At 56.4% G+C, this 25,282-nt stretch overlaps 3 protein-coding genes and 1 long non-coding RNA gene across 6 annotated transcripts; 2 read left to right on the top strand and 2 right to left on the bottom strand.

Moving 5' to 3' along the window:
• Nucleotides 1-35: 35 nt before the first annotated feature.
• Nucleotides 36-2,798, bottom strand: ZNF580 (zinc finger protein 580). Of its 2 annotated transcripts, none has more exons than XM_045892301.3 (2): nucleotides 1,993-2,798; nucleotides 36-952 (listed from the first exon to the last, which is right to left on the bottom strand). In XM_045892301.3, exon 2 carries the CDS (start codon nucleotides 938-940, stop codon nucleotides 422-424), a length of 519 nt encoding a protein of 172 aa, XP_045748257.1. In that variant the 5' UTR covers nucleotides 941-952; nucleotides 1,993-2,798; the 3' UTR covers nucleotides 36-421. The 2 variants fall into 2 exon arrangements, with proteins under 2 accessions (XP_045748257.1, XP_045748256.1); XM_045892300.3 differs by lacking the exon at nucleotides 1,993-2,798 and adding an exon at nucleotides 1,730-1,894.
• A 3,539-nt stretch (nucleotides 2,799-6,337) lies between these two features.
• Nucleotides 6,338-10,924, top strand: LOC135362806 (collagen, type I, alpha 1a-like). The gene is made up of 3 exons (XM_064580617.1): nucleotides 6,338-6,493; nucleotides 7,590-8,899; nucleotides 9,287-10,924. Exons 1-2 carry the CDS (start codon nucleotides 6,338-6,340, stop codon nucleotides 8,790-8,792), a joined length of 1,359 nt encoding a protein of 452 aa, XP_064436687.1. The 3' UTR covers nucleotides 8,793-8,899; nucleotides 9,287-10,924.
• Nucleotides 10,925-12,180: 1,256 nt separating this feature from the next.
• LOC135362800 (uncharacterized) lies at nucleotides 12,181-14,980 on the bottom strand. Of its 2 annotated transcripts, none has more exons than XR_010408042.1 (2): nucleotides 14,788-14,980; nucleotides 12,181-13,378 (listed from the first exon to the last, which is right to left on the bottom strand). It is a non-coding gene; the product is annotated as an uncharacterized LOC135362800 (long non-coding RNA). The 2 variants fall into 2 exon arrangements; XR_010408043.1 differs by having other exon boundaries at nucleotides 12,181-13,294.
• Nucleotides 14,981-20,943: 5,963 nt separating this feature from the next.
• Nucleotides 20,944-23,805, top strand: ZNF784 (zinc finger protein 784). The gene is made up of 2 exons (XM_064580561.1): nucleotides 20,944-21,078; nucleotides 22,921-23,805. Exons 1-2 carry the CDS (start codon nucleotides 21,001-21,003, stop codon nucleotides 23,803-23,805), a joined length of 963 nt encoding a protein of 320 aa, XP_064436631.1. The 5' UTR covers nucleotides 20,944-21,000.
• Nucleotides 23,806-25,282: the final 1,477 nt, after the last annotated feature.

Below are 25,282 nucleotides of genomic sequence, written 5' to 3'. Positions count from 1 at the left end.
CCCAACACACACACACGCAAATCAGAGCCCTAAAGTGGAGTGCGGAATGTTTATTGAGTAAGGGGTGAGGGCTGTGGGTGGAAAGGGGGAGATACAGAAATGAGCCAGACCGCGCCGTGCTCTTTTGTTAAATCTTCCGCGCACACAACCGTTCACCACTTCGGAGCAGAAGACCAAGGCTCGGAGACGCTGTCACCTGCACAGGCTCGCGCAGCACAGCCGGGCCGAACCCAGCTCCGAGACTGGCTCCCAGGCCCAGGGAGGGGCAGCGGCTTGGTCTACAGCACACAGCTAGAAGGAAGGTGAGGAAGGGCTGGTGTTTCTCCCGTTGGGCGGGTGGAGAAACGGAGGCCGCGCGTAAGGCTGGGAGCGCGTGTGGGAGTGACGCTGTGTGGCTCGCGAGGCCCCGAGGGTCTGGAACTCAGTGCAGGCGCACGTGCTGCGCCAGCTCCGCGGCGTCCTGGAAGCGGCGTGGGCACAGCGGGCAGGTGTGCGGCGGGCCTGCGCGCGCGCGGTGCGTGGCGCGGTGCCGCGACAGGTGGCTGGAGCGCTTGAAGGCCTTGCCGCAGGCGCCGCACGTGAAGGGCTTGAGGTCCGAGTGCGACACGCGGTGGCTCTGCAGCCGCAGAGGGCTGGCAAAGACGCGAGCGCACTCCGGGCAGCTGTAGCCCTTGCGCGGCCCGGGTTCTCCCGGCGCTGCCTCGCGCTGGGGCGGGCCCCGGGGCTCCTCCTCCAGCTGCACCGTGTATGTGTAGGGCACCCCGTTGGCGTCGATGAGCAGGTGGCGGCCCAGCCGCGGGGGCCGGGGCCCTGCCGCCGAGGATGGAGTGGAGGGAGGGCCTTCCGTCTTGGGGAAAGGGGGAGCCTTGGGGGGCGGTGGGTCCATGGCCTCTGGAGAGGAGGACCGAGGGTGGGGTGGCCGAGGCGGCAGCAGCAGCATCTGGGGCGTCAGCTGCGAGCAGTGGAGGGGGGAGAAATTAAAATCGCGACTTCCTGGGGGAGAGCGTCCCTATTACCACTGCTCGTTGGGCTCTCTGTACCACTGACCCACCTCTCCTGCAAAAGAGAAGCCGCCTCTAGGCCAGGCGGCGCCGCTCCCAGGACACCCCCTGCCTGCCTTTCCTCCCGCGGCTCCCTCTCGGCCCCCAGGCCAGGCCGGAGGTCCCTATCCTGCGCCTTCCCTATCCCCCAAATCCCCCACAGCCTGCCAATCGGCAAGTCTGTTTCCTCCCTGTACAGCTTGTGCCTAACGGGTCGCTCGCTTCCTCGGCTTCCCAGGCCCAGCTCGGGTGGCACCCTCTCCCCCTGGGGCCAGCACAGCAGCCTCGTTCCCTGGGAGGCCTCCCCATCTCTGCACACATCGTGGCCTCGCTCGGATTCCCTTCTGGGTACGCCCTAAGAACGCCAGCTTTCACTCTGGGCTCCCCTATTCCGGCCCTGCACTTAACATCTCCAAGTCTCACCCTCCCCCTCGCTTAGCGGACCCATTGTCTGGATTTCACGCACACAGCCCTAGGACGCCTCAGCTGCTGCTTCCGCGCACCCCACACCGGGGCCCTGCTACCACCTAGATGCCCCCCAGGGGTCGCCCCCGTCTCCCCCGCCCCTAGACTCAAGTCCCCGACATCCTTCTTTCTTCTGTCTGTGCCCCTCGGGGGCCTCGTCCCGCTCCCCGTTAGCCGCCCCGGGACCCCGGAGCCCCCTCCCCTCCCCTCTGTGCATCTGGCACCTCCGTTTCTCCATCCCTCCAGCCAGCTCCTGTGTGCCGCCTCCTTCTGTAACCCCAGCGCCCGGGGTCCCCCCGCCCCCCTTCTCGCTGCACCCTCAGGGCCCCTCTCTCCCTCCCGCCCGTCCCCCGCCCGGCTCCCACCGCGCCGGGCCCCACCCCCACCCCACCCCACCCCACCCCCGCGGCGCCCGCCCCTCCCCCAGCCCGGCCCGGCCTCGCGCCGTCCCGGAGCCAGGCTCCTCCCTCCGTCCCGGCCCCCGTACCCGATGCGGCGGCCTCTCGGGACCGGAGGAGCGGGCCGAGGTCCCGGGCGGCCCGGGCTTCCCCTCGCGAGTGCCGGCGGCGGCGGGACCGAGACTTCCGGGAGCTCCGGGCCGGCGGCGCCGGGGACGCGGGCGCGGGGGGCGCGGGCGCGGGGGCGCGAGGGGCGGCGGCGTCGCTGGAAAAGGGCACCGTCCGGAAACGCTCGCGCCGCAACGAAGGTTCCGCTGTCCCGGAGCGGGCCGCTCCCACGGTCCGCTTCCCTTAAGCCCCGGCGGTGCGGGCGGAGGGCGCCCTGCCCCCGCTCCCGCTCCCCTCCGCTCCCGACAGGAACTGTTCGGGCGCCGCGACACACATCATTAATAAACGGGCTAGGCGGTCCGTGTTTGCCGGATGCTGCTCAGGGAAGGGGCGCACCCAGGTTTGTCCAGCTGAGGCTGGACCGTCCCGCCTGCTCCGCGCGCTCCCCCTGCTCGGCAGCGGGATGGTTCTGTCGGTCGGGCACACGGGGAGACCGAGGCCCACGGAAGGCCAGACACTGCTGGCTGTGGAGGTGGGAAGGGTGGCTCTTCGCGTCGGGCTGATGGGAAGCTGAGGCCAGAGGAGGCGCGGCGGCCGCGTCTCGGTGGTGCCCGGCACAGAGCGCGGTGCGCAGGGGGAAACCAAGGCAGTGCTCGGTGCAAGTGGGTCCCGCCACAGGCCGCGCCTGGAGCTTCGTGCGGGGCCGCGCCAGGTGGCTGGGCGCTTGAAGGCCGGGCTGCAGGTGCGACTCGCAGCGGCGCGGCAGCTACACGGGGAGCCGCTCTTGGGGCGCCCGCTGCGCATCTCGCAGCCACGCCCGGAACCGTCAAAGAGCAGGGAACGGCGTGGCGGGGAGCGCGCCGCCCAGGACCGGGCGGAGAGGGGGCGGCGGGAGCGCAGAGCGGAGGGAGAGAAAGGGCGCTATTGTGGCGCGCAGCCCCAGGCCCGGGGAGGCGGGGGGCGGCCAGAGCTGCATCCCACTGAGCTACCAGAAAGAACTGTCTGCGGTGACCAGCCCAGTGCGGCTACTGCGGCCTGAGGACCTGAATTTTAAATGCTATTCCTCTTAGGGTAAATCTAAATGGCCACACGTGGCTAGTGGCTGCCTGTGGTTTGGGACAGCTCCCACCACCCTCAACCTGGAGGCCCGCAGACCAGAAAGGACTCAGAGTTGTATCTGGTTGGGACCATATGCTACATGTCAGTGTTTTACTGGGCAATATTTAAGAAGCCAGACAATACACAAATTCAAAATCCCAGACACGGCTGGAAAACAATTTCTAGATGTGGCAATAAGCTGGAGCTGAGAAAGCATTCTTCCGAAAACCTTCCAGAAACCTCCATAACATCTGTGGAATTGGGCTAAAATTAAAGATCCTCTAGAATTGTGCTGCCCAGAACAGCCACGTGTGGCCCCTCGGTTCTCGACATGTGTCTGGTCTGAACTGAGATATGCTGTAAATGCAAGACACCCCACAGATTCTGAAGACTTAGTTTTACAAGAAAAGAGTAACGACTTTTTCATGAATGACTTTTATATTGATTACATTTTGAAATGGTAATGCTTTGGATATACTGGGTTAAGTAAGGCATCTTACTAAAATTGATGTCACCTGGTTCACCTTTTTTTTTTTTTTTTTTTTTTAGCGTGGCTCACATTCTGTTGCTACGAGACAGCACTGTCCTCACCGGGCAGTAGGGAGAAGGGGGACTGGTGAACAGAGGGCATGCCTCCTTTACAGGGCAACTACACCATCTGTCTACACCAGGGTTTCTCAGCTCCGGCACTGCTGATATTTTGGAGCTGGATCATTCTTTGGTGTGAGGGATGGCTGTCCTCTACATTGTAGGGTATTGTCCAGATGCCTGTAGATGCCCTCTCATCCCCACCGCCCCCTTGTGACAGCAGACATTCCAAGTGTCCCCCAGGGCAACACAGATTCTGTTCCACACAACTACCCAATGAGTCTTCCTAGATCCCTTTCTTGAGTTTCAGAACCATATAACTACCTGCATCCATGAGAGCTGCATTGCTAAGTGTACTGCATCCTCAGAGCAGACCTTCGAGGTAGGGGTCATGAAGATCCCTTTTATGGATGAGGTAACTGAAGCTGGGAGAGATCATGTGATTGGCCTGGGTCACACCTCCTCAGGACAGCACCAGCTTCAGCCAGAGCTGGTGACCACCTCACACTTCCCCCCAACCTGCCCCGGGCAACCGCTGTGCAAACCACGATCTGCCCCCTGCTTACAGGGACAGCCTCCCACCCCCACCCTCTGCCTCCTCCAGTACTTTCTCTTTATGGCGATATTGCAGCGATGTATTTTTTTTTTTTTTAAACCCACGGAATCATGTCATGTCCCGACTTAAAACCCTCTGCACTGCACTTAGAATAAAGCCCAGAAACCCATCGAGCACAGTGCTGCCCCCCAACCTCCCCCATCCTCCAGGGCCTCTGTTTGCTCTTCCCTCTCTCTGGAGTATTGCCTTTAGCCCCTCAGCAGGATGGACCCTTTCTGACCACTCAGATCTCCGCTCGGACAGTATTTCATCACTGAAGCTTTGCTGTGTTTGAGGTCAAGCAGGTGACACCCTGCTCTGCCTCCTCATTCTGTTCTCTCTCTTTCAACATCCCATAGGGCAGTCCATGGTGGTCTGGCTTATTTATCAATTTACTCTTCTCCTGTCTGCCTTTCCCACTCCACAAAGGCAGAGAGTTCTGTCTTGGTTGACATTGTATCTCAGAACCTAGCCAAGGTCTTGGCGGGGGGTAGGGGCTCCATTCAATTTTGGTTGAATAAATGAGTGAATGAATGAATGAATGAGTGAATGTTTTCAATTACCCAATCCAAAAGTGAAGCATTCTCTACCCCCCCCCCCCATAAAAACCCCTGCTTCTCTCCTGGGACATGATCATGATGAAGCCCCCACATTCACTCAAGTCCAGAACCTTGGATGTCCTCATTCTCCCCTGCCCCCCTTCCTCAGCTCCCCAGAGCCAGACCGCACCCCTCACCTCACACAGCACCTCGCAGCCCCTGACGAGACCTTGAACTTACACGGCTCTAGGTGCAAAGACTCCTGTGTTTTCAGGCTGGCTCTGTGTCTCCTGTATGCCCTGCTCACCAGCTCCTGAAGGATCCTCCCCCGGCTCAGCCTGGCATGCCAGCCTCTCACCGTCTGCCCCAGCCACCCTGACCAGTTGGCCACATGTCAGATTTTGGATCACTGTGCCTCTGCTCATGCTGGCCGTCTGGTATTCCCAGCCCGTGGCCCTCAGCAATCTCTCCAGCTTCCTCTGTGACCGATTACTCACGTCCCCAGCCTTCAGTTCACACAGCCTCTCAGTAATCCAGTGAGGCAGGCACTCCACTGAGCCTCAGGAAGGGCAAGAGGCTCGCATCCGCTCCCCAGCCCAAGGGGCAGGGACGGTATCAAAGCCAGGGTCCCCGCTCCAGCATCCTCACTTCCCTCCACAGCCTGCAGCCGGAACCCTGCCTCCGTCAGGAACTGTCCTGGACCACTCTCCTCTCAACGCCCACGGTTCACTCCACACGACCTTGCATTCCCATGCAACAAGCCCTTCTCCCCTTTGGGGAACGAAGTGATTGCCAAGCCTGTGCGTCTGGGTCAATCTGGGTCTTAGTAATCCGCTCACCAGGCTTCCTGCCCTCCTCTCTGCACCCCATCCCAGGCCTCCCCAAACCTCCCTCACAGGGGTTCTCAGTCTCCAAGCCCCCCCTGCCCTTGGAGTCCCTCGTGTGGCCCAAGCCCTCACTGCTCCATTGGACAGGATCCTAACAATGCCACACCTCCTGCTCCCACTCACTCCTCCAAGCCTTGGCTCAGCCATCCTACCCTCTTCGGTAAGTGGATGCATCAATGAGTTCCTGAGGGCTCCCAGAGGGAGGTGTGCCTCAGAAAGCTCTCACCAAGAACTCACACCCACAGAGGAAACGTTCCCACAAAGTTTGGGTTTCATCTCCACCCCAACAACTTAAGAATCAAAACTCACATTGGTTAGAGCCTGTCGTAGAAGCCCCGTGAGTTAGGGAAAGTAAGGAAGGAACCAGCGAAGCCCCCCGGGGGGAGGGTGCTGGGCTCCTCTTGTGGGCCCGGATCACTGGGAGCTCCCGGATCACTGGGGGCCAGCGAAGCCCCAGGGATGGGGGGGCCGGGCTCCTCTTGCAGGCCCGGATCACTGGGAGCTCCTGGATCACTTGGGGCCAGCAAAGCCCCGGGGAGGGGGGGGCCACACACTTGTAGCTCAGCTGCGGTACTCAGGTACCCTTCCATCCCACTTAAGGTGGGAACGGGGTTACAGAATGGCACAGCCGTCCATCCCGGGCCATGAAAAGCAGCTGGGGCAGCCAGGGATCCAACAAGAGCTCCCACCTCTCACCCCGGACCAGGGTTGGCTGGGAACCCCAAGCCATTCCTTCTTCCGGACCAGGGAGACGGAGGCTCCGGTCACACAGCAAGTAAGACCAGGGCCTCTGCCATCTGTACCAAAAACAGATTCTGTGGAGTCTCCGTGGCCTCTCCACTGTCCAGCAAGTTCCCTTCAGCCTGCACGTGCTGGGTCAGGCGCTGGGCATCCTTCGGACTCCAGGACAGAGCCGGCGGGGGGGGGGGGGGGGACCCAGCTGGGCCAGCGCACCAATGAATAGCGGCCTCACTGCAGCGCTTGCAGGCTCCACGCGCTCCGAGTGGGCGATGCCGTGGCTCCCGGGAGCGCGCGGCTCTCGCGGACCAGGATCACTGGGGGCCAGCGGGGGGTTGAGATGGGGGGGTGCTGGGCTCCTCTTGTGGGCCTGGATCACTGGGAGCTCCCGATGACTGGGGGCCAGTGAAGCCCCCCCCGGGGGGGTGCTGGGCTCCTCTTGTGGGCCCAGATCACTGGGGGACAGTAAAGCCCCCCGGGGAGGGGGGTGCTGGGCTCCTCTTGCGGGCCTGGATCACTGGGAGCTCCTGGATCACTGGGGGCCAGCGAAGCCCCGGGGATGGGGGGGGCCGGGCTCCTCTTGCGGGCCCGGATCATTGGGGGCCAGGGAAGCCCCCCCCAGGGGGGGTGCTGGGCTCCTCTTGTGGGCCCAGATCACTGGGAGCTCCTGGATCACTTGGGGCCAGCGAAGCCCCGGGGGGGGGGGGGGCGGTGCTGGGCTCCTCTTGCGGGCCTGGATTATTGGGGGCCAGCAAAGCCCCCTGGGGGGTGGTGCTGGGCTCCTCTTGCGGGCCCAGATCATTGGGAGCCGGATCACTGGGAGCTGCCAGATCACTGGGAGCTCCCGGATCACTGGGGGCCAGCGAAGTCCCGGGGAGGGGGGGGGCTGGGCTCCTCTTGCAGGCCTGAATCATTGGGGGCAAGCGAAGCCCCCCGGGGGGAGGGTGCTGGGCTCCTTTTGCGGGCCCGGATCACTGGGAGCTCCCGGATCACTGGGGGCCAGTGAAGCCCCAGGGATGGGGGGGCCGGGCTCCTCTTGCAGGCCCGGATCACTGGGAGCTCCTGGATCACTTGGGGCCAGCAAAGCCCCGGGGGGGGGGGGGGGGGGGGCTGGGCTCCTCTTGCGGGCCCAGATCACTGAGAGCTCCCGGATTACTGGGGGCCAGCGAAGCCCCAGGGATGGGGGGGCCGGGCTCCTCTTGCAGGCCCGGATCACTGGGAGCTCCTGGATCACTTGGGGCCAGCAAAGCCCCGGGGGGGGGGGGGGGGGGGGCGCGGCTGGGCTCCTCTTGCGGGGCCGGATCACTGAGAGCTCCCGGATCACTGGGGGCCAGCGAAGCCCCAGGGATGGGGGGGCCGGGCTCCTCTTGCAGGCCCAGATCACTGGGGGCCAGGGAAGCCCCCCCCCCCCGGGGAGGGGTGCTGGGCTCCTCTTGTGGGCCCGGATCACTGGGAGCTCCCGGATCACTGCGGGCCAGCGAAGCCCCGGGAGCGGGGGAAAGCTGGGCTCCTCTTGCGGACAGGCCGGGGTGGGGGGGGCGGCTGGGGTCCGGCCCGCGGGCCTCCTCCCTGCGCATGTGCACCCCGGCCACCGGGAAGGGTCCGCGGCCGCCAGGGGTGCGCAGGGGCAGGCGGGGCAGCCGAGGGGCCGGGACCTGGACGGGGACCTAGGCAGGAAGGCCCGGGGCAGGCCTACCTCGGGGCGCCGCAGGGCGCCCAGCGCCGTGCGGTCACCTCCACGGGCCGCCCCGCACAGCCCCGCGCCCGGCCCGACACCACTGTGGCCGGACGCCGCCCCGGAAACCCGCCCCGACGGGAAAGGAACACCCCCAAACAACGGTTCCGGCGTCGCAGGGGACAGACCGCAACCAAAATCAGAAGGGGCTGGCCATTTCTCTGTGGCCACACAGCAAAGCCAGAGGGACGGACGATTCCCGCCCTGCGACAGCAGAGGAAACCCCGGCCTTGACACGGAATACATCACACGGCAGGAAGACAGAGTGCCGGTGGTGAATCCGAGGCCAGACAGGCGGTCAGTGGCCCAGAGCCAGGTGCCGTGCCGCCAGTCCCTCCGTGGGCTGCAGTCCTGGAGGGAACTGATCCCCAGATCCAGAGCACAGCTGAACCCCTGGCCTCCAACTCCACAGCCGGCCAGGAGGCCCCTCCCTGAGGAATCCAGCGGGATCTGTTGGGCCAGCTCCCGGAGAGGCCGGCAGCAGCAGCCACCCGGGGGGGTCAGCCAGCGCTGGCTGGGGCTGCTGGAACGCACGGAGGGCTTTCTGCAGGGACCGCACACTCGGGGCCAGAATCCCAAATGTGAGACCCACGCCGGCTGAGGGCGCACGCACAGGCCCGGTGGGAGTCGGCCCCTCTCCCTCTGCATCAACCTGAGCTGCTTCCTACAGCCACAGGAGGACATGTGCAGAGCACCCCACCACAGCCAGTAAGTAAGTGACCACTGGAGCACAGAGGCCCAAGGGAGGACAGAACAGGTGACCGACTTGACCTGGTTCGGGATGCGTCCCACGACTTTCCCAGTTTTAACATGCAGAGGAAGAAACAAGAACAAGGCAGGAAGCTAGATGCCTTAGCAGGTTTGGCAAATCATTGCCATCTGGTGCTGACAGGGAGGAGAGAATTCGTTCCTGGGTTACACGGGGAGGACTGAAGCCAGAGAGTGAACTCCCCAGTCATAAATCCCACCCCATGCAGAGTTTAAACCCAAGGTCCCTGCCTCTTGGGGGAGGCTCAAGGGGAAAAGATCATTAGCCCCTTAGGAGGTGAGGGCATCTTTTTCATTACTTCCTCCCGATTTCCCCGCCACCCATAGGCCTGCACTGCACCTTGAGGTTGGAGATTGTTCAGTCTGGGATACGACAGCCCAGAAACGATGCCGCCTGTCCACATGCCAGAGCCAAGCTCCACATTGGAGAGCTGGGGAAAAGTTCCCAGCACACTGTTCACTAAACGCATCAGCTTTGTGTCCATATCAGTAGGAGACTCAGTTTGCCCTAATGCGCCAGGATGTGCTGAGCAACACCTACAGGAAGCCCGCGGGGTTGGCTAGTGCTGGCCAAGACTGCTGGATTGCCTGAAGGCCTTGGCACAAGCCTCAAAGATGCCGTGCTGGACATCCAAGTGGGACAGGCCATGTGCCTTGAGACAGAAAGCATTCTGGAAGACCTGCAGGCACTTAGGACAGCTGTAAACCAGGGGGGACGAAGCTCCCTTGTCTTGCAGGCTGTCATCAGGCTTCTCCACTCCCATCGTGGGTCTGTAGGTGTATGGTGTGTCCCTCTGGGCATTGAGCAGGTACCGCCTTGACCCAGGGCAGGAAATGAGCCTGAAGGCCCAAAGAGAGGAGGAGGGGCAAACTCGGGGGAAGGGTATTCGCTGGGGATAGGAGAAGCCTCCACTGATGAAAACAAAGCCATGGGCATCCTTGAATCCAGACGAGCAGCTGAAGGAGAAAAACCTGCCTTAAGTGAAAGCAGGGAGAGCTGTGGTGACCAAAGGCCCTCCCTGCACCCCCCCAATCTCAGTATACCCATGTCATCCTCCACTCTCTACTCCTTAACCACCACCCCCCCAGTCTGGACAAGGGGCAGGGGCGGTTTCCATGGCCCGTGCCACACGCTGGACTTGCTGACTTTACCACTGCTCCACGCTCCCAGGGTTCACACGGGCCTCTAGCATCTATCAACCCACTCCTCCTGGTGTGCAGTGCGGTCCTCTCACACTCCCCGGAATCCGCATGACCGCCGCGCTTTCCTTTGCGATGCTGGCCTCCCTCTTGTCTTCCAAACGCCCTGCAGGGAGGATGCACTCCTCCCTCCCTCCTGGGCCTCCCCGCGCTCCAAACTAGCGTCTGCACCCCTCAGAGGTGCCTCCCCTCTGACGACCGGCGTCCCACCCCCGCCCTCCGTCCCCCACGGCCGCGCCTGTGTCTGCCCTGTCCGTGTCCCCGACGGTCGTCTGACCCTCGCTCCCTCCCATCCCCCCGGATGCCCACCGGAGCCTCTCCCCAGACTCTCTGCAGAGCCCTGACGCTTCCGGATCCCCACTCCGGACACGGCCTACTGTCCATGCGGGTCTGGATCTCCTGGGAGCCCTAACGGGGCCAGCCACTCCGACCGGAAAGGAAGGGGGGGACCGTTCGCGTGAAAGGCTTCTGGGCGTAAACACACGCCATCAAAGGAATGGTTCCAAGAGCCTTTTGTTCCACTGAGCTGAATCTCATTCCTTCACTCCTTCAACAAATACTTAAGCGTCTCCTTCGTGGCATCTTCTGGGGATGAAAGAGTGAGCAAACCAGACCGAAGTAGTCTGTGCCTTCCTTCCCTTCAGAGGTGACAAATATTTTTATTGGACACCTGCTGCAGCAAAGAGCTCTCCTGGGCCTCGTGGGGGCGACAAAGACCAAAATATTGAACAGTCACCCCACCTAAGCACCTGGGAGAGGCGGGGGGTGGGGGAGGGGGGGTGGAGATGACCATCAGGAGACCCAAAGCATCACTAAAGAATCTTATGTAGGGGAGACAGGGATTTCAAAGGAGAAGGTCCTTTAGTGTCTCAAACTCAGCCCTACCGTTTTTCGGAGACAAGTGAAGCCCAGAGAGGTTCAGTGAAATGTTGGCCACACAGGTGGACGCCAGAGCCAGGATGGCAACCAGAGCTGGGACTCGACAATTTCTCATCCCATTATGTTCATTTTAGGGAAACTGTTCTGTGGCCCCTGAAAGTTAAGGGGTGAAACTAGAAAGGCTGAAAACAGAGCTGCCTCAGGGAAGGAGTCCCCTGAGTGCAAGGCAGACGGGTGGATCCTCCAACAGAGTGGTCGGTCTGGCTGGCCAAATACACTCTGGCTGAGCGCACTGCCAAGGAAAAACGGGAGGGCTGAAGCCAGACTCCATGGTAACTGTCTGGAAGGATTAAGCATTCCATCAAGATTTTGTAGCAAACTTCAGATTTTAATGAAGCAGCTTAGAAATGACAGGATTCCAATATAGTCTCCGAACACTCAGACCCCCTCTCCAGGTGAATCTGAGAAGCGTTGTGTGACACCATTCTCCCTTGGTGACTCAGTTTCCCCATTTGTCGTATAGAGGCCACCATTCTTCGGGGTTTTTTTTATATAAGATGTAAATTACACAAAGTAACAGACCAGTGGGTTTTTACATATATACACAGCAATGTAACAGCATCCCAGAGAGCTCCCCCGAATGCTTCCAGTCGGTCACCCAGAGAGCTCCCCCGAATGCTTCCAGTCGGTCACCCAGAGAGCTCCCCTGAATGCTTCCAGTCACCCAGAGAGCTCCCCCGAATGCTTCCAGTCGGTCATTAACCCCGAGGAAGGGTAACCACGTTTTCTTTTCTTTTTTTTTTTTTTTAAAGATTTTATTTATTTGAGAGAGAGAATGAGATAGAGAGAGAGCACGAGAGGGGGGAGGGTCAGAGAGAGAGGCAGACTCCCTGATGAACAGGGAGCCCGACGTGGGACTCGATCCCGGGACTCCAGGATCATGACCTGAGCCGAAGGCAGTCGCTTAACCAACTGAGCCACCCAGGCGCCCGGTAACCACGTTTTCTGATTTCAACTCCAAAGACTACTTTGGCTTGCTTTTAAACCTCATAAAAACATAGTTATATTTTTTTAAGTACTTTTTCACGCCTGACTTCTTTCACTCAACGTATGTCAGCCATGCTGTTGTTTTCAACAGTTCATTTGTTTGTTTTTTCCCATTGCTGTGTAGGTTCTGTTGTATGGCTATCCCACAATTTCCTTCTCTTTTCTAACTGCTGACGGACATTTGTTTTGCGTTTTGGTCTATTACGAACAAGGCTACTAGAAGTATTCTCATACATGTCATTTGGTGGATATAAGGACACACTTCTTATGAGTGTGCATCTGGGAATGCAAGTGCTGGGACCTGGAGTACGTGTCCGCTTAGCCTTAGTGTGTATTAATGGTCTTCTAAGTGGCTGCAGCAATTTGCATACCGTCAGCAGTATACGTGGGTTCCAGCCGCTTCACACCCTCCCCAACACTTGATCCTGAAAGTCTTTACTCTCAGCCTGGCGGGTGGGAAGTGTATCTCATTTCATACCTTCCTGATGCCCAGTGATGCTGAGCACATCTGCCTGTGTTCACTGGCCACTTTAATAGCTTCTGTTCTGAAACATCTGGCCCATTTTTAAGTGGAGGGATCTCTCTCGATGGCCAGGGAGGAGGCTTGGCAGGCTGAAGAAACCAAGGTCTGGAAAAGCCGCACAACGTGCTCACGTTACACAGCATTCGCAGTCCACTGGACTGCCATCATAGAACACCAGATCCGGGGTGGGAGAAATGTACTTCTCACAGTTTGGGAGGCTGGGAAGGCTATGGTCAAGATGCCGGCAGATTCAGTGTCCAAATTCACAGACAGCACCTTCTCTCCTCACATGGAAGGGGCGAGGAGGTCTCTGGAGTCTCTTATAAGAGCACTAAACCCATTCATGAAGCCTCCGCCCTCATGGCCTAATCAATTCCCAAAGGCCCCGTCTCCTAATACCAACACATTGGGGATTAGGTTCCAACATATGAATGTGGGGAGGGGGGAGCCGTACCATTCAGTCTGTGCAAATCAGGCACATACACACAGTCTTCATCCTAGCACCTGAGTCTCTGATAGTGAATATGGTCAGACACCGCCCCATCTACATCCCCCAACTTAACGCACTTACCAAGAATCTAGGAAGCAGCTGTGGTACAAAGGGCAAGAAAAAGAAGCTGGATGGATGAGGTGGGTGCTTCCAGAGGTCATGCGTAGTTCAAGTCCAGTGGGAGGTGCTGCAGGACCTGAAGGAAAAGGCCGTTGGGTGAACCCAAAGACACACCAGAGCTTGACGAGGATGCAGGGAAAACTGGAACCCTCAGACATTGCTGGTGGGAATAAAAAAATGGTGTGTCTCCTCAAAACGTTACAGATGAAAATTTACCATGTGACCCAGCAATTCCATTTGCAGGTAGATACTCAACAAAACTGAACACACACGTTGATACAAAACCTTAGGCATGAATGTTCAGAGCAGCATTATTCGTAAGAGTGAAAACGTGGAGGGGCGCCTGGGTGGCTCAGTTGGTTAAGCGACTGCCTTCGGCTCAGGTCATGATCCTGGAGTCCCGGGATCGAGTCCCGCATCGGGCTCCCTGCTCAGCGGGGGGTCTGCTTCTCCCTCTGACCCTCCTCCCTCTCGTGCTCTCTGTCTCTCATTCTCTCTCTCAAATAAATAAATAAAATCTTAAAAAAAAAAAAAAAGAGTGAAAACGTGGAGAGAAACCCGATGTCCACCGGTGTTTGAGAAGTGGATGAATCCTATGTGGTGTATCCATTCCATGCACTATTACTCAGCCAGGACTGAACAAGCCTGGAAAACTACTTGTCCTTCAGAGTGACAACGCATAAAGCCCGCAGGCAGGGTCACTGGCTGGAGACATCAACAGGTCCTAGCCCCAGGCACTTGGACTATAAACTGCATCGTCTTGGGCGGATTTTGAGCTAGGCAGGGACTCTACCATGTGAGGGCTTTGGGACTCCTCTGAAACTAGTGGCCTGAGGTCAGCAAGCGAGAAGCCTGGGGGGAACCTGGAGGTCGGCAGGAGTCAGAGCATGCTTTCTGGAGGAAAGCTTCTGAAAGGCCTGTGGTGGCGGGCTGGTGGAAGCCGAGGGACGAGGAGGGGCCTGGTGCTGAAATGCAAGCATGAGAAAGAATGCGGTCCGAGCAAGCGGTGGTGCACATCGAGATGGCAAGAGCGATGCACAGGGAACCCTAAGTTCTCGCTGTTCGTGCTCCATGGGCAGACTGCAATGCCCTGGAGAATCTCAGCGCTGCAGAGGGGAATTCACCCCGGAGAATACCACCAGCAGCAGCCCGCGCGCGGTCCGGGGTCCGTGCAAAAGCATTATTCCGCTCGGCGCCTTCACACCTGCTTTTATTCAGTCACCCCGCGAGGTAACACACAACAAACCATTCCCGTTTTGCAGGGAAGAAGACTGAGGCTCAGAGAGGGAGTTCACTGCTCAAGGGCACGCGGGCACCGATAAAGCACCAACACCCCTGCAGCCGAGAGTCCGTCGGGTCGCAGCTTTACGGCGCCTTCGGAGGCCGAGCCCCTTCCCTACACCCCCTGCCTTCGCCCCGCCCACCACGGCCCTTCCAGCCTCCGCCGGCCTCTCTATGGTCTCCCCTGCCGCCCTGTACACACCCGCTTCCTCTCGTTTCCCTCCCAGCCTGGCTGCTCTATCCGCCGCCACCCTCTCTATGGTTCCCACCCCCACCCCCGCCGCTCACACGGTGTCGGCTCTTTCTCGGAGTAACTCAACCCCGGCCTTCGGCCTCTCGCGCCGCTCCGAGCCGAGCTGGGGCGGCCTCTCTGGTCCGGCTGGGCGGAAGTGGCGCCCACCGGGAGAGCGCGGGCAAGGAGGGACCGCGACGTCCAGGGAGAGACCCTGGAAAGACGGTGCGCCGTGCAGGCCCTCCTGGAAAAGGCTCCGGCCGGAAACGCGAGGCCGGGAGCGGAAGGGTCCGCTTTCCGCTCGGCCCCGCCCCCGAGGAACCGGGATCCCAGAAAGATCACGGTGACCGGAGGAGGTTCCTGCCTCGTGTTTCATTGTTGTTTCCACAGCGCTGGACACAGACCAGGAAATTGGGAAATTCCCCCCCGGGACACAGACCGGGGAAAACGAGGCCGAGAAGTAGGAGGGAGCTCGGCCAGGACTCGGGGATGTGGGGCCACTGCCCCCCTGACGCCCAGTTTGCAGAAGCTCAGTGGGTTTTCTTTTTCCTCTTCAAATAGGCGAGGTCGCAGGTCCCTGCAGGGCCCTCGCAGTCGGCTCCTGTCAGTCAAATAATATAGGGGGGAGAGTGTGTTGGAGCTGAGTCAGGCAGGAAACTCCTAAAAGTACTACATCCACTTGTAAGGGTGGGGGTGGCGTGGTCATTGTCACCTGTTAGGTTTTGTAATTGGTGGGAATTTGTTTTCTCATAATAAATGTGCACGTGCATACCTTATTTCGTGTTTCAGACTTTGTGTTCCTTGTTGTGTAAGTCGCACCCCACAAAACCTGGATCTGCCCCCTGCTCTCACACTCAATGAGCTCTCAGCAAACACTAGTTATTATTGTCGGTGTTATTTTCGTTTGCAGACCCTGCAACAGGAAGGTGTGAGGATGATCTATTCTTTGAGGATTCCTATTGGCTTAGGACTCCAGGCAACCATAATTACCAGCTACTTATTCATTCACATACTTAGGTTTTGACTCATTAATGTAATACATGTTTACTGAATACCTGTCACATCCCAGACACTGGTGTGGGTGCTGGAGATGCAGGGGGAAATGATAATAACCATGGTCTCTGGGGCGCCTGGGTGGCTCAGTCGGTTAAGCGTCTGCCTTCTGCTCAGGCCATGATCCCTGGGTCCTGGGATCGAGCCCGCATCGGGCTCCCTGCTCTGCGGGGAGCCTGCTTCTCCCTCTCCCACTCCCCCTGCTGGTGTTCCCTCTCTCGCTGTCTCTCTCTCTCGTTCTAGTAAATAAATAAATAAAATCTTAAAAAAATAATAATAACCATGGTCTCTACCTTTATTTATTTATTAGGATTTTATTTATCTGAGAGAGAGCACAAGCAGGGCAGACGGAGAGGGAGAAGCAAGCCCCCCACTGAGCAAGGAGCCCGATGCGGGGCCCGATCCCAGAACCCTGGGATCATGACCTGAGCCAAAGGCAGATGCTTAACTGACTGAGCCACACAGGTGCCCCTAAAAATCAGATTTTAAAAATCATCCACAGGCTCAAGGGGCACCTGCCTGGCTCAGTGGGAAGACCATGCAACTCTTGATCTCAAGGTCATGAGTTCAAGCCCCACACTGGGTGTAGAGATTACTTAAATAAATAAAAAACAATAAATATTATCTAGAGGCTCCCTCAACTCCATGTTATATTATGGAAATTTACAACCATAGAGAAAAGATGGAAGAATTGCATAGTGAACATCCATATACCTACCTTACAGGCTTATGTTTAAATGTCATCTACAGTTTGATCCTAAAAGATCATGTTCAGCTAATTCTTTTTTTTTTTAGCAGCTTCATTGAGATATAACTCACATACCATATAATTTACCCATTTAACTGATGATTCAATGGTTTTTAGTATATTTGCAGATATGTGCAGCCATCAGCACAATTTTAGAACATTTTAATCACTTCAAAAATAAATCTTGTACTCTCTAGCTATCACTCCCCTATTCCCTCAACCCCATTCCACCCATCCTCTGGCCCTTAAGGAACCACAAATCTACTTTCTTTTTCTTTTTCTTTTTTTTTTAAGACTTTATTTATTTGTCAGGGAGAGAGAGAGCACAAGCAGGGGGAGCGGCAGGCAGAGGGAGAAGCAGGCTCCCTGCTGAGCAAGGAGCCCGATGTGGGACTAAATCCCAGGACCCTGGGATCATAACCTGAGCCGAAAGATGATGCTTAACCGAATGAGCCACCCAGGCGTCCCTCTACTTTCTGTCTCTGTAAATTTCCCTGTTCTGGATAGCTTGTATGAATGGAATAATAAAATATGTGGGGTTTTGTGTCTGGCTTCTCTCACTGAGCATAATGTTTTCAAGATTCATTCATGTTGTAGCATGTATCAGCACTTCATTCCTTTTTGTGGAATAAAAAATAATAATCTATCTTATGGATAATATATATCCATATATATCCATGTAATATATATATTACTTTTTTTTTTTTTTTTTTTTTTTTACTCAGTCATGAATTGATGGACATTTGGGTTGTTTCCACCTTTGGCTATTATGAATAGTGGTGCTATAAGCATTTGTTTACAAATTTTTGTGTGAACAAATATTTTCATTTCTTTGGATACATCCCTAGGAGTGGAATTTCTGGGTCATATGGTAACCCTAACAGCCAATTCATTTAAAAAGCAGGGGATCCAGCCCAGCAAGGAGAAGTGATGTGCTCACAGGAGGGACAGAAGGAAGCAAGAGTAGACCCCACATCTTCTGATTCCAAGCCCGGGACTCTTTCTGCCATTTTATAGTGGCTCCACGCACCAGACTTCTAGCATCAGATCATGCAATAGAGTACTACATGCAATTAATGTAGTACCAGGCCATGAAGGACTCAGGCAAACAGGGGGAAAGGCAAGGAACCCACAGCTATTGAGCATCAGTTAGTTCCAGGAATTGCACTAGACCTGTAGCATTTTCCATCTGTGGTGCTCTCAATACAATCCCACCCAAGCAGCATGGTGCTGCCCACTTTGTGCATGACAGCTGGATACTGAGAAGGCACATCTTGCCCAAAGTTGCATAGCAAGTGGATAGATGGCTCTGAACCCAGTTTTGTCTGGCTTGAAAGTTTATGGTCACTCCACTGAACTATGGTCTCCTCCACAAATAGTTGTCTCTAGCTCTGATAGCCAAATTCTTCTATATCTCCATTAATTTAGCTACTCATCCATTCATTAATTTGTTCGTTCACTCACCAAACATTCACTGAGGCCTTCTGAGGATGCAGAGATGAAACAGACCCAGCCCACAAGAAAGGAGAACAGAGGATGAGCTCTGTGCTAGATGCAGTATCATGAATTATCTCATTTAATAGAAGGAATCTCAATGAAAAACCATGTCACACCCATCAGATTGGCAAAGATTAAATCTGACTATCAAATATTAATAAAGACTTTAAGCAACAGGAGCTCCCATTCATTGCTGGTGGAAGTGTAAGTCAGTAATAATTATAGCTAATATATAGTTCCTACATTACACTTTACAGATAATGGCTCATTTAATCATCATAGCACCTAATCCTTAACCGTATTAAATAAGTACTATTATTTTTGCTTTACAAATGAGAAAACAGAGGGCTACCTTTCTCATTACACACAGCAGGTACATACAGTGCCTAGGGCTCATGACACTTTTATGAGCCCACGAAAAATATTTTAATTTTGAAACCAGAAGAAAAAAGAATGTAATCCAGCCTAGCTTATGTTCATCTTTATACCAACAGTCATAAAATATAATTTTAAATATATTTTTTGAAATGAAGGGGCCCCCGAAGGCAGAAATGCCAGGGCCCATGAAAGCACTGGAGGCGCTGAGTGGTTAAATAATTTACTCAAGAGGGGCGTGTGGGTGGCTCAGTCTGTTGAGCATCCAACTCTGAATTTTGGCTCAGGTCATGATCTCAGGGTCGTGTCATCGAGCCCTGCATCAGACTCAGTGCTGAACGTGGAGTCTGCTAAAGTTTCTCTCTCTCCTTCTCCCTCTGCCCCTCTCCCTACTCTCTAAAATAAATAAATAAATAAATAAATATATTTTTTAGTGTTTTTATTTATTCATGAGAGTCAGAGAGAGAGAGAGACAGACGCAGAGGCAGAGGGAGAAGCAGGCTCCCCGCCTAGCAGGGAGCCCGATGCGGGACTCGATCCCAGGACCCTGGGATCATGACCTGAGCCGAAGGCAGACGCTTAACCATCTGAGCCACCCAGGCGCCCAATAAATAAATATTTTTAAAAATAATTTACCCAAGAGCCCCCAGGTAGTAAGTGGTGGAGTTACTAGAAAAGCAACTGAATAATAAAGATGGGAGTTGAAGATGTTAATAAACTTTGATCCAGCAATTCAACTTCCAGTGATATAATATAGAAAAAGTTCTCTTTGGGGTTCAAGGAGACATGAGCAAGAATACTCATGGCAGTATTGTTTGTAATAATAAAAATTTGGAAGCAACCCAATGTCCAACAATAGGAGAATGAAAACATGTAATGGGACATTATCATCAGTGGGATATCACACCAGCATTGACATCAGCAGTAACTAGACTACATGTATTGATGTATACAAATGTAAAAAGGGGAGGAGAAAAAAGTTAGAGAACATTAGACTGAAATTGTATCATTTATTAGAAAAATTTTTAGGTTGATTTATTTTTTAATAATCTCTACACCCGGGGCACCTGGGTGGCTCAGTCGTTAAGCGTCTGCCTTCGGCTCAGGTCATGGTCCCAGGGGTCCTGGGATCGAGCCCCGCATCGGGCTCTCTGCTCTGCGGGAGGCCTGCTTCTCCCTCTCCCACTCCCCCTGCTTGTGTTCCCTCTCTCGCTGTGTCTCTCTCTGTCAAATAAATAAAATCTTAAAATAATAATAATAATAATAATCTCTACACCCAATGTGGGGCTTGAACTCACAATCCCGAGATCAGATGTTACACGGTCTTCCGACTGAGCCAACCAGGCACTCCTAATTTATTAGAAAAAAAAATTATTTTTTTAAAGATTTTATTTATTTACTTGAGAGAGAGAGCATGAGCAGGGGGGAAGGGAAGAGGGAGAGGGAGAAGCCAACTCCCCGTTGAGCAGGGAGAACAACGCAGGGCTTGATCCCAAGACCCTGGATCATGACCTGAACCGAAGGCAGACACTTAAATGATTGAGCCACCCAGGCGCCCCTTACTAGAAAAAATTTAAAGCACACAGAACAATATCATATTTCGTATGTGTAGGAAAATAAGGAAGACATGCCTGGGAATGATAAACAGAAAACACAAAATCTAACCTCAGGGGAGGGTGGGAGAATGGGGGAGGGGTGCACAACTTAGATTGTATCTGTAACGTTGTGTATTTTAAGGTTATTGCTGAGTATGGGCAGTTTATATTACTGAATACTCATTTATATACTCTGTAATAAAATAAATGCAAATAAAAGGCTCCGTATGCGTATCAGTTAAGATGGAACAGCTTACGCCTGTGGTAGGAACCACCACAATGGCTCAGCGGCTTAACAAAATAAAACGCTTTTGTGTACGCTACATAAACGCTGCATCTCAGGAGGTCCAGCACCAGGCTCTGTTCACTGTAGACGCTCTGGAACTCGGGCTGATGGCAACCAGCCGATGCCAAGCACGGATGGGCAGGGGGGATCCTGGCGAAGGGCCCGCAGGCTCTCGCCGCGAGCTGAAGGTGGTGCACCTGCTCTGACAGTCCACTGGCCAAGGAAACCCACGGGGGCCACGACCAAATTCAAAGGAAAGTGCAATGTTACCATGTCCCCCAGAAGGGGGAGAAACAGCTCATTTAGGGACGATGGTAGTTTAAGCATCACCTACCATGGCGTCCCCAGAAAACCTAAGGGTGTTCAAAGGTGTCCCATACCTCTTTTCTCACCGAGTTTTCACAACACCTCCCCAGTTTTATAGAGAAGACTATGTGTACGTGGCCCAGAGCGGTGTGGCGACTTCTCCACGGTCGCCCATGTGCGTTTCCAGACGTCGCACCGACCTGTGGGTGTTTGCAAACTCCCAGGCCTCGGGGTCGCTGACAGGTGGTCAGAAGGGACGCGGCACTCCCCCCGGGTGGGCGGGGCGCGGCCTTCGCAGAGCCACGCCCCCTGCCCGCCAGTGTGCGCCTGCGCGGCGCCTGTGACGACGGACCGAGCCCCGCCCCCTCCCACAGGGACCACGGGCCTGGGGGCGGGGCCTGGGCACAAGATGGCCGCCGCGCGCCCGGAGCCCCCGAGTCCGAGCTCAGCGGCCCCGGAGCCGCGATCCCCGGAGACGCCGGACCTGGTGCGGGCGGGGAAGTGGCCGCGGCCGGGGACTCGAGGCGGGAGGAGGTCTCAGGGCAGGGGGCGGGGCCGGGGCGGGGCCTATGAAGGCTGGGCGGGGGAGGTATTTAGGGCTCCGGGTCTGGAGGCGGTGCTTCTCGGGGTGCGCGAGGGGCGTGGCCTAAGGAGGAGCCAATGAGAGTGGGGGCGGGGCCCTGGGGGCGGGGCCAGAGGAGGGGGTTGGGTGGAACATCTGGGAGGGGGATGAGTCCAGGGAGAGGTCTCAGAGATTGAGTTTGTGTAACTACGGGGCGGGATCTTCCGAGGGGCGGGATCTTCCGAGGGGCGGGGTCTCAGAAATTCTGGGGCTATTGGACTTGGGTGGAAGGTTGGGAAGGTGACCCTGAAAGACAAATGCGGGTAGTTATGGTCGGGGCACCCACGTTGGAGTGGGGTAATGATTCCGCAAGAGTCCGAGTGCCGTGTCTCGAATGCCTAAGGGAGGATTTTGGGGGCAGGAATGACTGCTCCAGGTGACTTAGGAGCTTTCCCCACTCAGGACTGGAGAGTAACAACAAACATTTCCTGAGCTCCTACTTAGGCTCAGTATATAGAGAGGTGAACGAACCAGATGAGGATTGTATTCTCTTCGAGCTCACAGTCTAGAGGAGAGAGACAATAAAGGATATTTATTGTGCTACATGCTATAAGGGAAATAAAGAGTGAGCTGATAGAGTGGGGGTGAAGGGGGAGCTAAATTTAGATGAGAGAAGTCAGCTGTGTGCCAGCTTATATTTACACTGGGGTCGGAGACCAGCCGGAGCCAGATCATGATGGGTATTATGATGACGGCTTTGGATTTTAAATGCAGTTGAAGCCATGGGAGGGTTTTGAGTGGGAAAAAGACTATCTCATTTCCATTTTCAAAAGGCCATTCAGGCTGCTTTGGGGAGGTAGCAGACCTAGAAACAGGGGTTCTGCTCAGGAGGCCTTTTCAGTTGTCAGGCCAAGAAATAATTGGCTTTTAACTGGGGTAGAGGAGAAGTGGCCGGATCCGTGATGCGGTTGGGACAGGAGTGGAAGTCTTGATAGGGATACTGCAGAATCCTGGAGGATGGAGAGCAGGATCTGGAAACTGAAGGGCCCAGTATGCTACAAGGGAGATGGGTGTTTTTTTGTTTTTTGGTTTTTGTTTTTAAAGAATTTATTTATTTATTTATTTGACAGAGAGAGACACAGCGAGAGAGGGAACACAAGCGGTGGGGAGTGGGGCGGGGCTCGATCCCAGGATCCTGGGATCATGACCTGAGCCAAAGGCAGACGCTTAACGACTGAGCCACCCAGGCGCCCCAAGATTTTATTTATTTATCTGACAGAGAGAGACACAGCGAGAGAGAGAACACAAGCAGGGGGAGTGGGAGAGGGAGAAACAGGCTTCCCGCGGAGCAGGGAGCCTGATGCAGGGCTCCATCCCAGGACCCTGGGATCATGACCTGAGCCAAAGGTCATGCCCAACCAACTGAGCCACCCAGGCGCCCCTATTTGTTTGTTTGTTTATTTATTTATTTATTTATATTTTAAGGTTTTATTCATTTATTTGACAGAGAGAGAGACAGTGAGAGAGGGAACACAAGCAGGGGGAGTGGGAGAGGGAGAAGCAGGCTTCCCGCCGAGCAGGGAGCCCGATGCGGGGCTCGATCCCAGGACCCTGGGATCATGACCTGAGCCGAAGGCAGACGCTTAACGACTGAGCCACTCAGGTGCCCCGAGATGGGTGTTTTAATAAGTGGGGGCGTGCTGGGGAGGCCCTGAGGAAGGGTCCACAGGCTCCTGGTTTTTTCTCCCCGCCCCGCCCCCCCCCCAGGTCCTGGTGCCAGATGACGGCCGCCCCGCCGCACCCCCGAGTGACCTCATCGAGATCCAGGTGGTGAGGGTGACAGACACCACGCTGGTGCCCGAGCCCCCGGAGCCAGGTTCCCTCCACTGTGCCTTGTGCCCAGCTGCCTTCCGGCTGGTCTCTGAGCTGCTATTCCACGAACATGGCCACCTGGCGGCGGCGGAGGGCGGCGGGCAGGGCGGGGACCCCAGCCGGTGTCACGTGTGTGGCCACAGCTGTCCGGGCCCCGCCAGCCTCCGCGCGCACTACAGCCTGCACACGGGGGAGCGGCCCTACCGCTGCCCCCTCTGCCCCCGGGCCTTCAGGGCCCTGGCGTCCCTGCTGCGGCACCAGCACCGACACGGGGTGGAGCCAGGGCCCTCTCAGGGGCCCCCGGAGGCGGCCGCGGCTCGGGATCGGAGGCCCGGGGCGCCGCAGGAGAGGTCGGAGGTGGTGCTGGCGGCGGCGGCGGCGGGCGCGGCGGCGGGGAAGCCTTTCGCCTGCAGGTTCTGCGCCAAGCCGTTCCGCCGCTCCTCGGACATGCGCGACCACGAGCGGGTGCACACGGGCGAGCGGCCCTACCACTGCGGCATCTGCGGCAAGGGCTTCACGCAGTCCTCGGTGCTGAGCGGCCACGCGCGCATCCACACCGGCGAGCGCCCCTTCCGCTGCGCCCTGTGCGATCGCACTTTCAACAACTCCTCTAACTTCCGCAAGCACCAGCGCACCCACTTCCACGGGCCAGGGCCGGGGGACTCTGGCAGCCAGCTGGCGTCAGGGCCCGAGGGGCCAGGGAGTGGGTGTGGGCCGGGAAGCAGTCTGGAAGAAGGGCAAGGGGAGGTGGCCAAGGTGAAGGTGGAGGTCGACCAGTAGGCTGGGAGAGCAGGGCCGTGGGAGCACTAACACGGGCCAGGGAGTAGGAGGCCGATCGCAGGGGAGGGGGTGGGTGGGAAAAGGAGGCAGGAGAGGGGAGATTGGGGGAGAGGTGACAAGAGCTAACAGAGATGGCCACGAGCAGCTAGTGCGGGAGAACACAGAGCCAGTTTTGGGACACCCACAAACCCATACAGCACCTCCATGAGACTCAGAAAGGCACAGACACCACCCTGTGGATGCTCGGTTAAATGTGAGGAACATGGGCTGGATTCCACTGCCCAGTCTGCCTGCTCGTTGGGCTGTCCTCGTGCAAGACACAGCTTGTCCCAGCAGAGCCTGGGCACTACAGAGGGGGAGCCAGGGTTGAATGGAAGGGACAGAACCAGGGGCTGCCCTGGTGTCTCTGGGCTAGCCCTTCATCTGCAGAACCGTGGACTATCTTGGGGCCTAGGGTGGGCCAGGATGGAATCTTTTCCTACCTCACTGGATTGCACTGAACCTGGGATGCCTACCCACCCTCAGGCAGAAGACGCCCACCAGGTCCTCCATAGACTCTGGGATCCCATCACCTTGAAGCCAGAGGGTCCCCACATCCTAGCCAAGAGCTCTCAAGCCTCAAGGATGTAAGCCTGACCATAAAGATCTTGACTCCAAGAGCTGTTCCCGCTCCCATGGTGGTCCCTCCTTAACCCACTGACTCCGAAGCAACAAAAAAAATCCGGACAGCAAACAGCCACCTAATATCCCTCTCATAAGGCTTTAGGTTCAGAGCCCATGGCTCCCAGGGCTACAAAGTAGTCTCAGGTTTCTCTGATTTCCTCCACTCCCAATGTGAAGCAAACAGCTTAATGCCTGACCCAAGGCTACCCCAAGGAAGGGCTGGGAGATGGCAGCATGGTGGGCTGGCCTGTGTACAGTGGGTGTGGGAAGAACTGAGTCACTCTGGTGGGGGCGTGAGGAGGACCAGGGAGCTGGAGGGGGGAACCTCCAGTTCTCCTATTAAAGGACTTTCTGAAGGGTTTATCTATGTCAGTCTTGTGTTTGGGGGTGGGGGCAGAGGGCCCACACAGTGGTCTTGCCATGAGCAGTGAATTGCAGCATCTCTCTCTCCAAAACCGTTTCCTCATTTTTAGATCCCTATTCCGTGATACGTGTTTCAGCTGTGGCGTGGATGTCAGGGAAGTTTGGCAAAAGGAAGGGACTCCTGTGATCAGTACACCTATCAAGGAGGGAGAGCCCTAGACTTGCACACCTTCCTGTTCACCCAACACCTCCCACGAGATACCCCCTAGGTCAGAGCACCAGCAGAACTCATTCCATTTCCTCCCAAGAAATGCCTGTGGCATGAGCATCCAAGCTAGAAACTGGGTGGGTTCCTGAAGCCTTCACCCCTCGTGCACTCATCTAATCCCTATCCTCATCCCTTTCCTGCTGTTGAGCCAGCTAAGTATCTTTGAAATCTGAACACTCTTCT

Source organism: Mirounga angustirostris, unplaced genomic scaffold (genome assembly GCF_029215605.1).
Source record: "Mirounga angustirostris isolate CCGP_5_RB_7025 unplaced genomic scaffold, mMirAng1.0.hap1 SCAF_16, whole genome shotgun sequence".
NCBI classification, from domain to species: Eukaryota; Metazoa; Chordata; class Mammalia; order Carnivora; family Phocidae; genus Mirounga; species Mirounga angustirostris.
The sequence above is the reverse complement of the archived record's forward strand: the minus strand, read 5'-3'. Positions and strand labels throughout refer to the sequence as shown.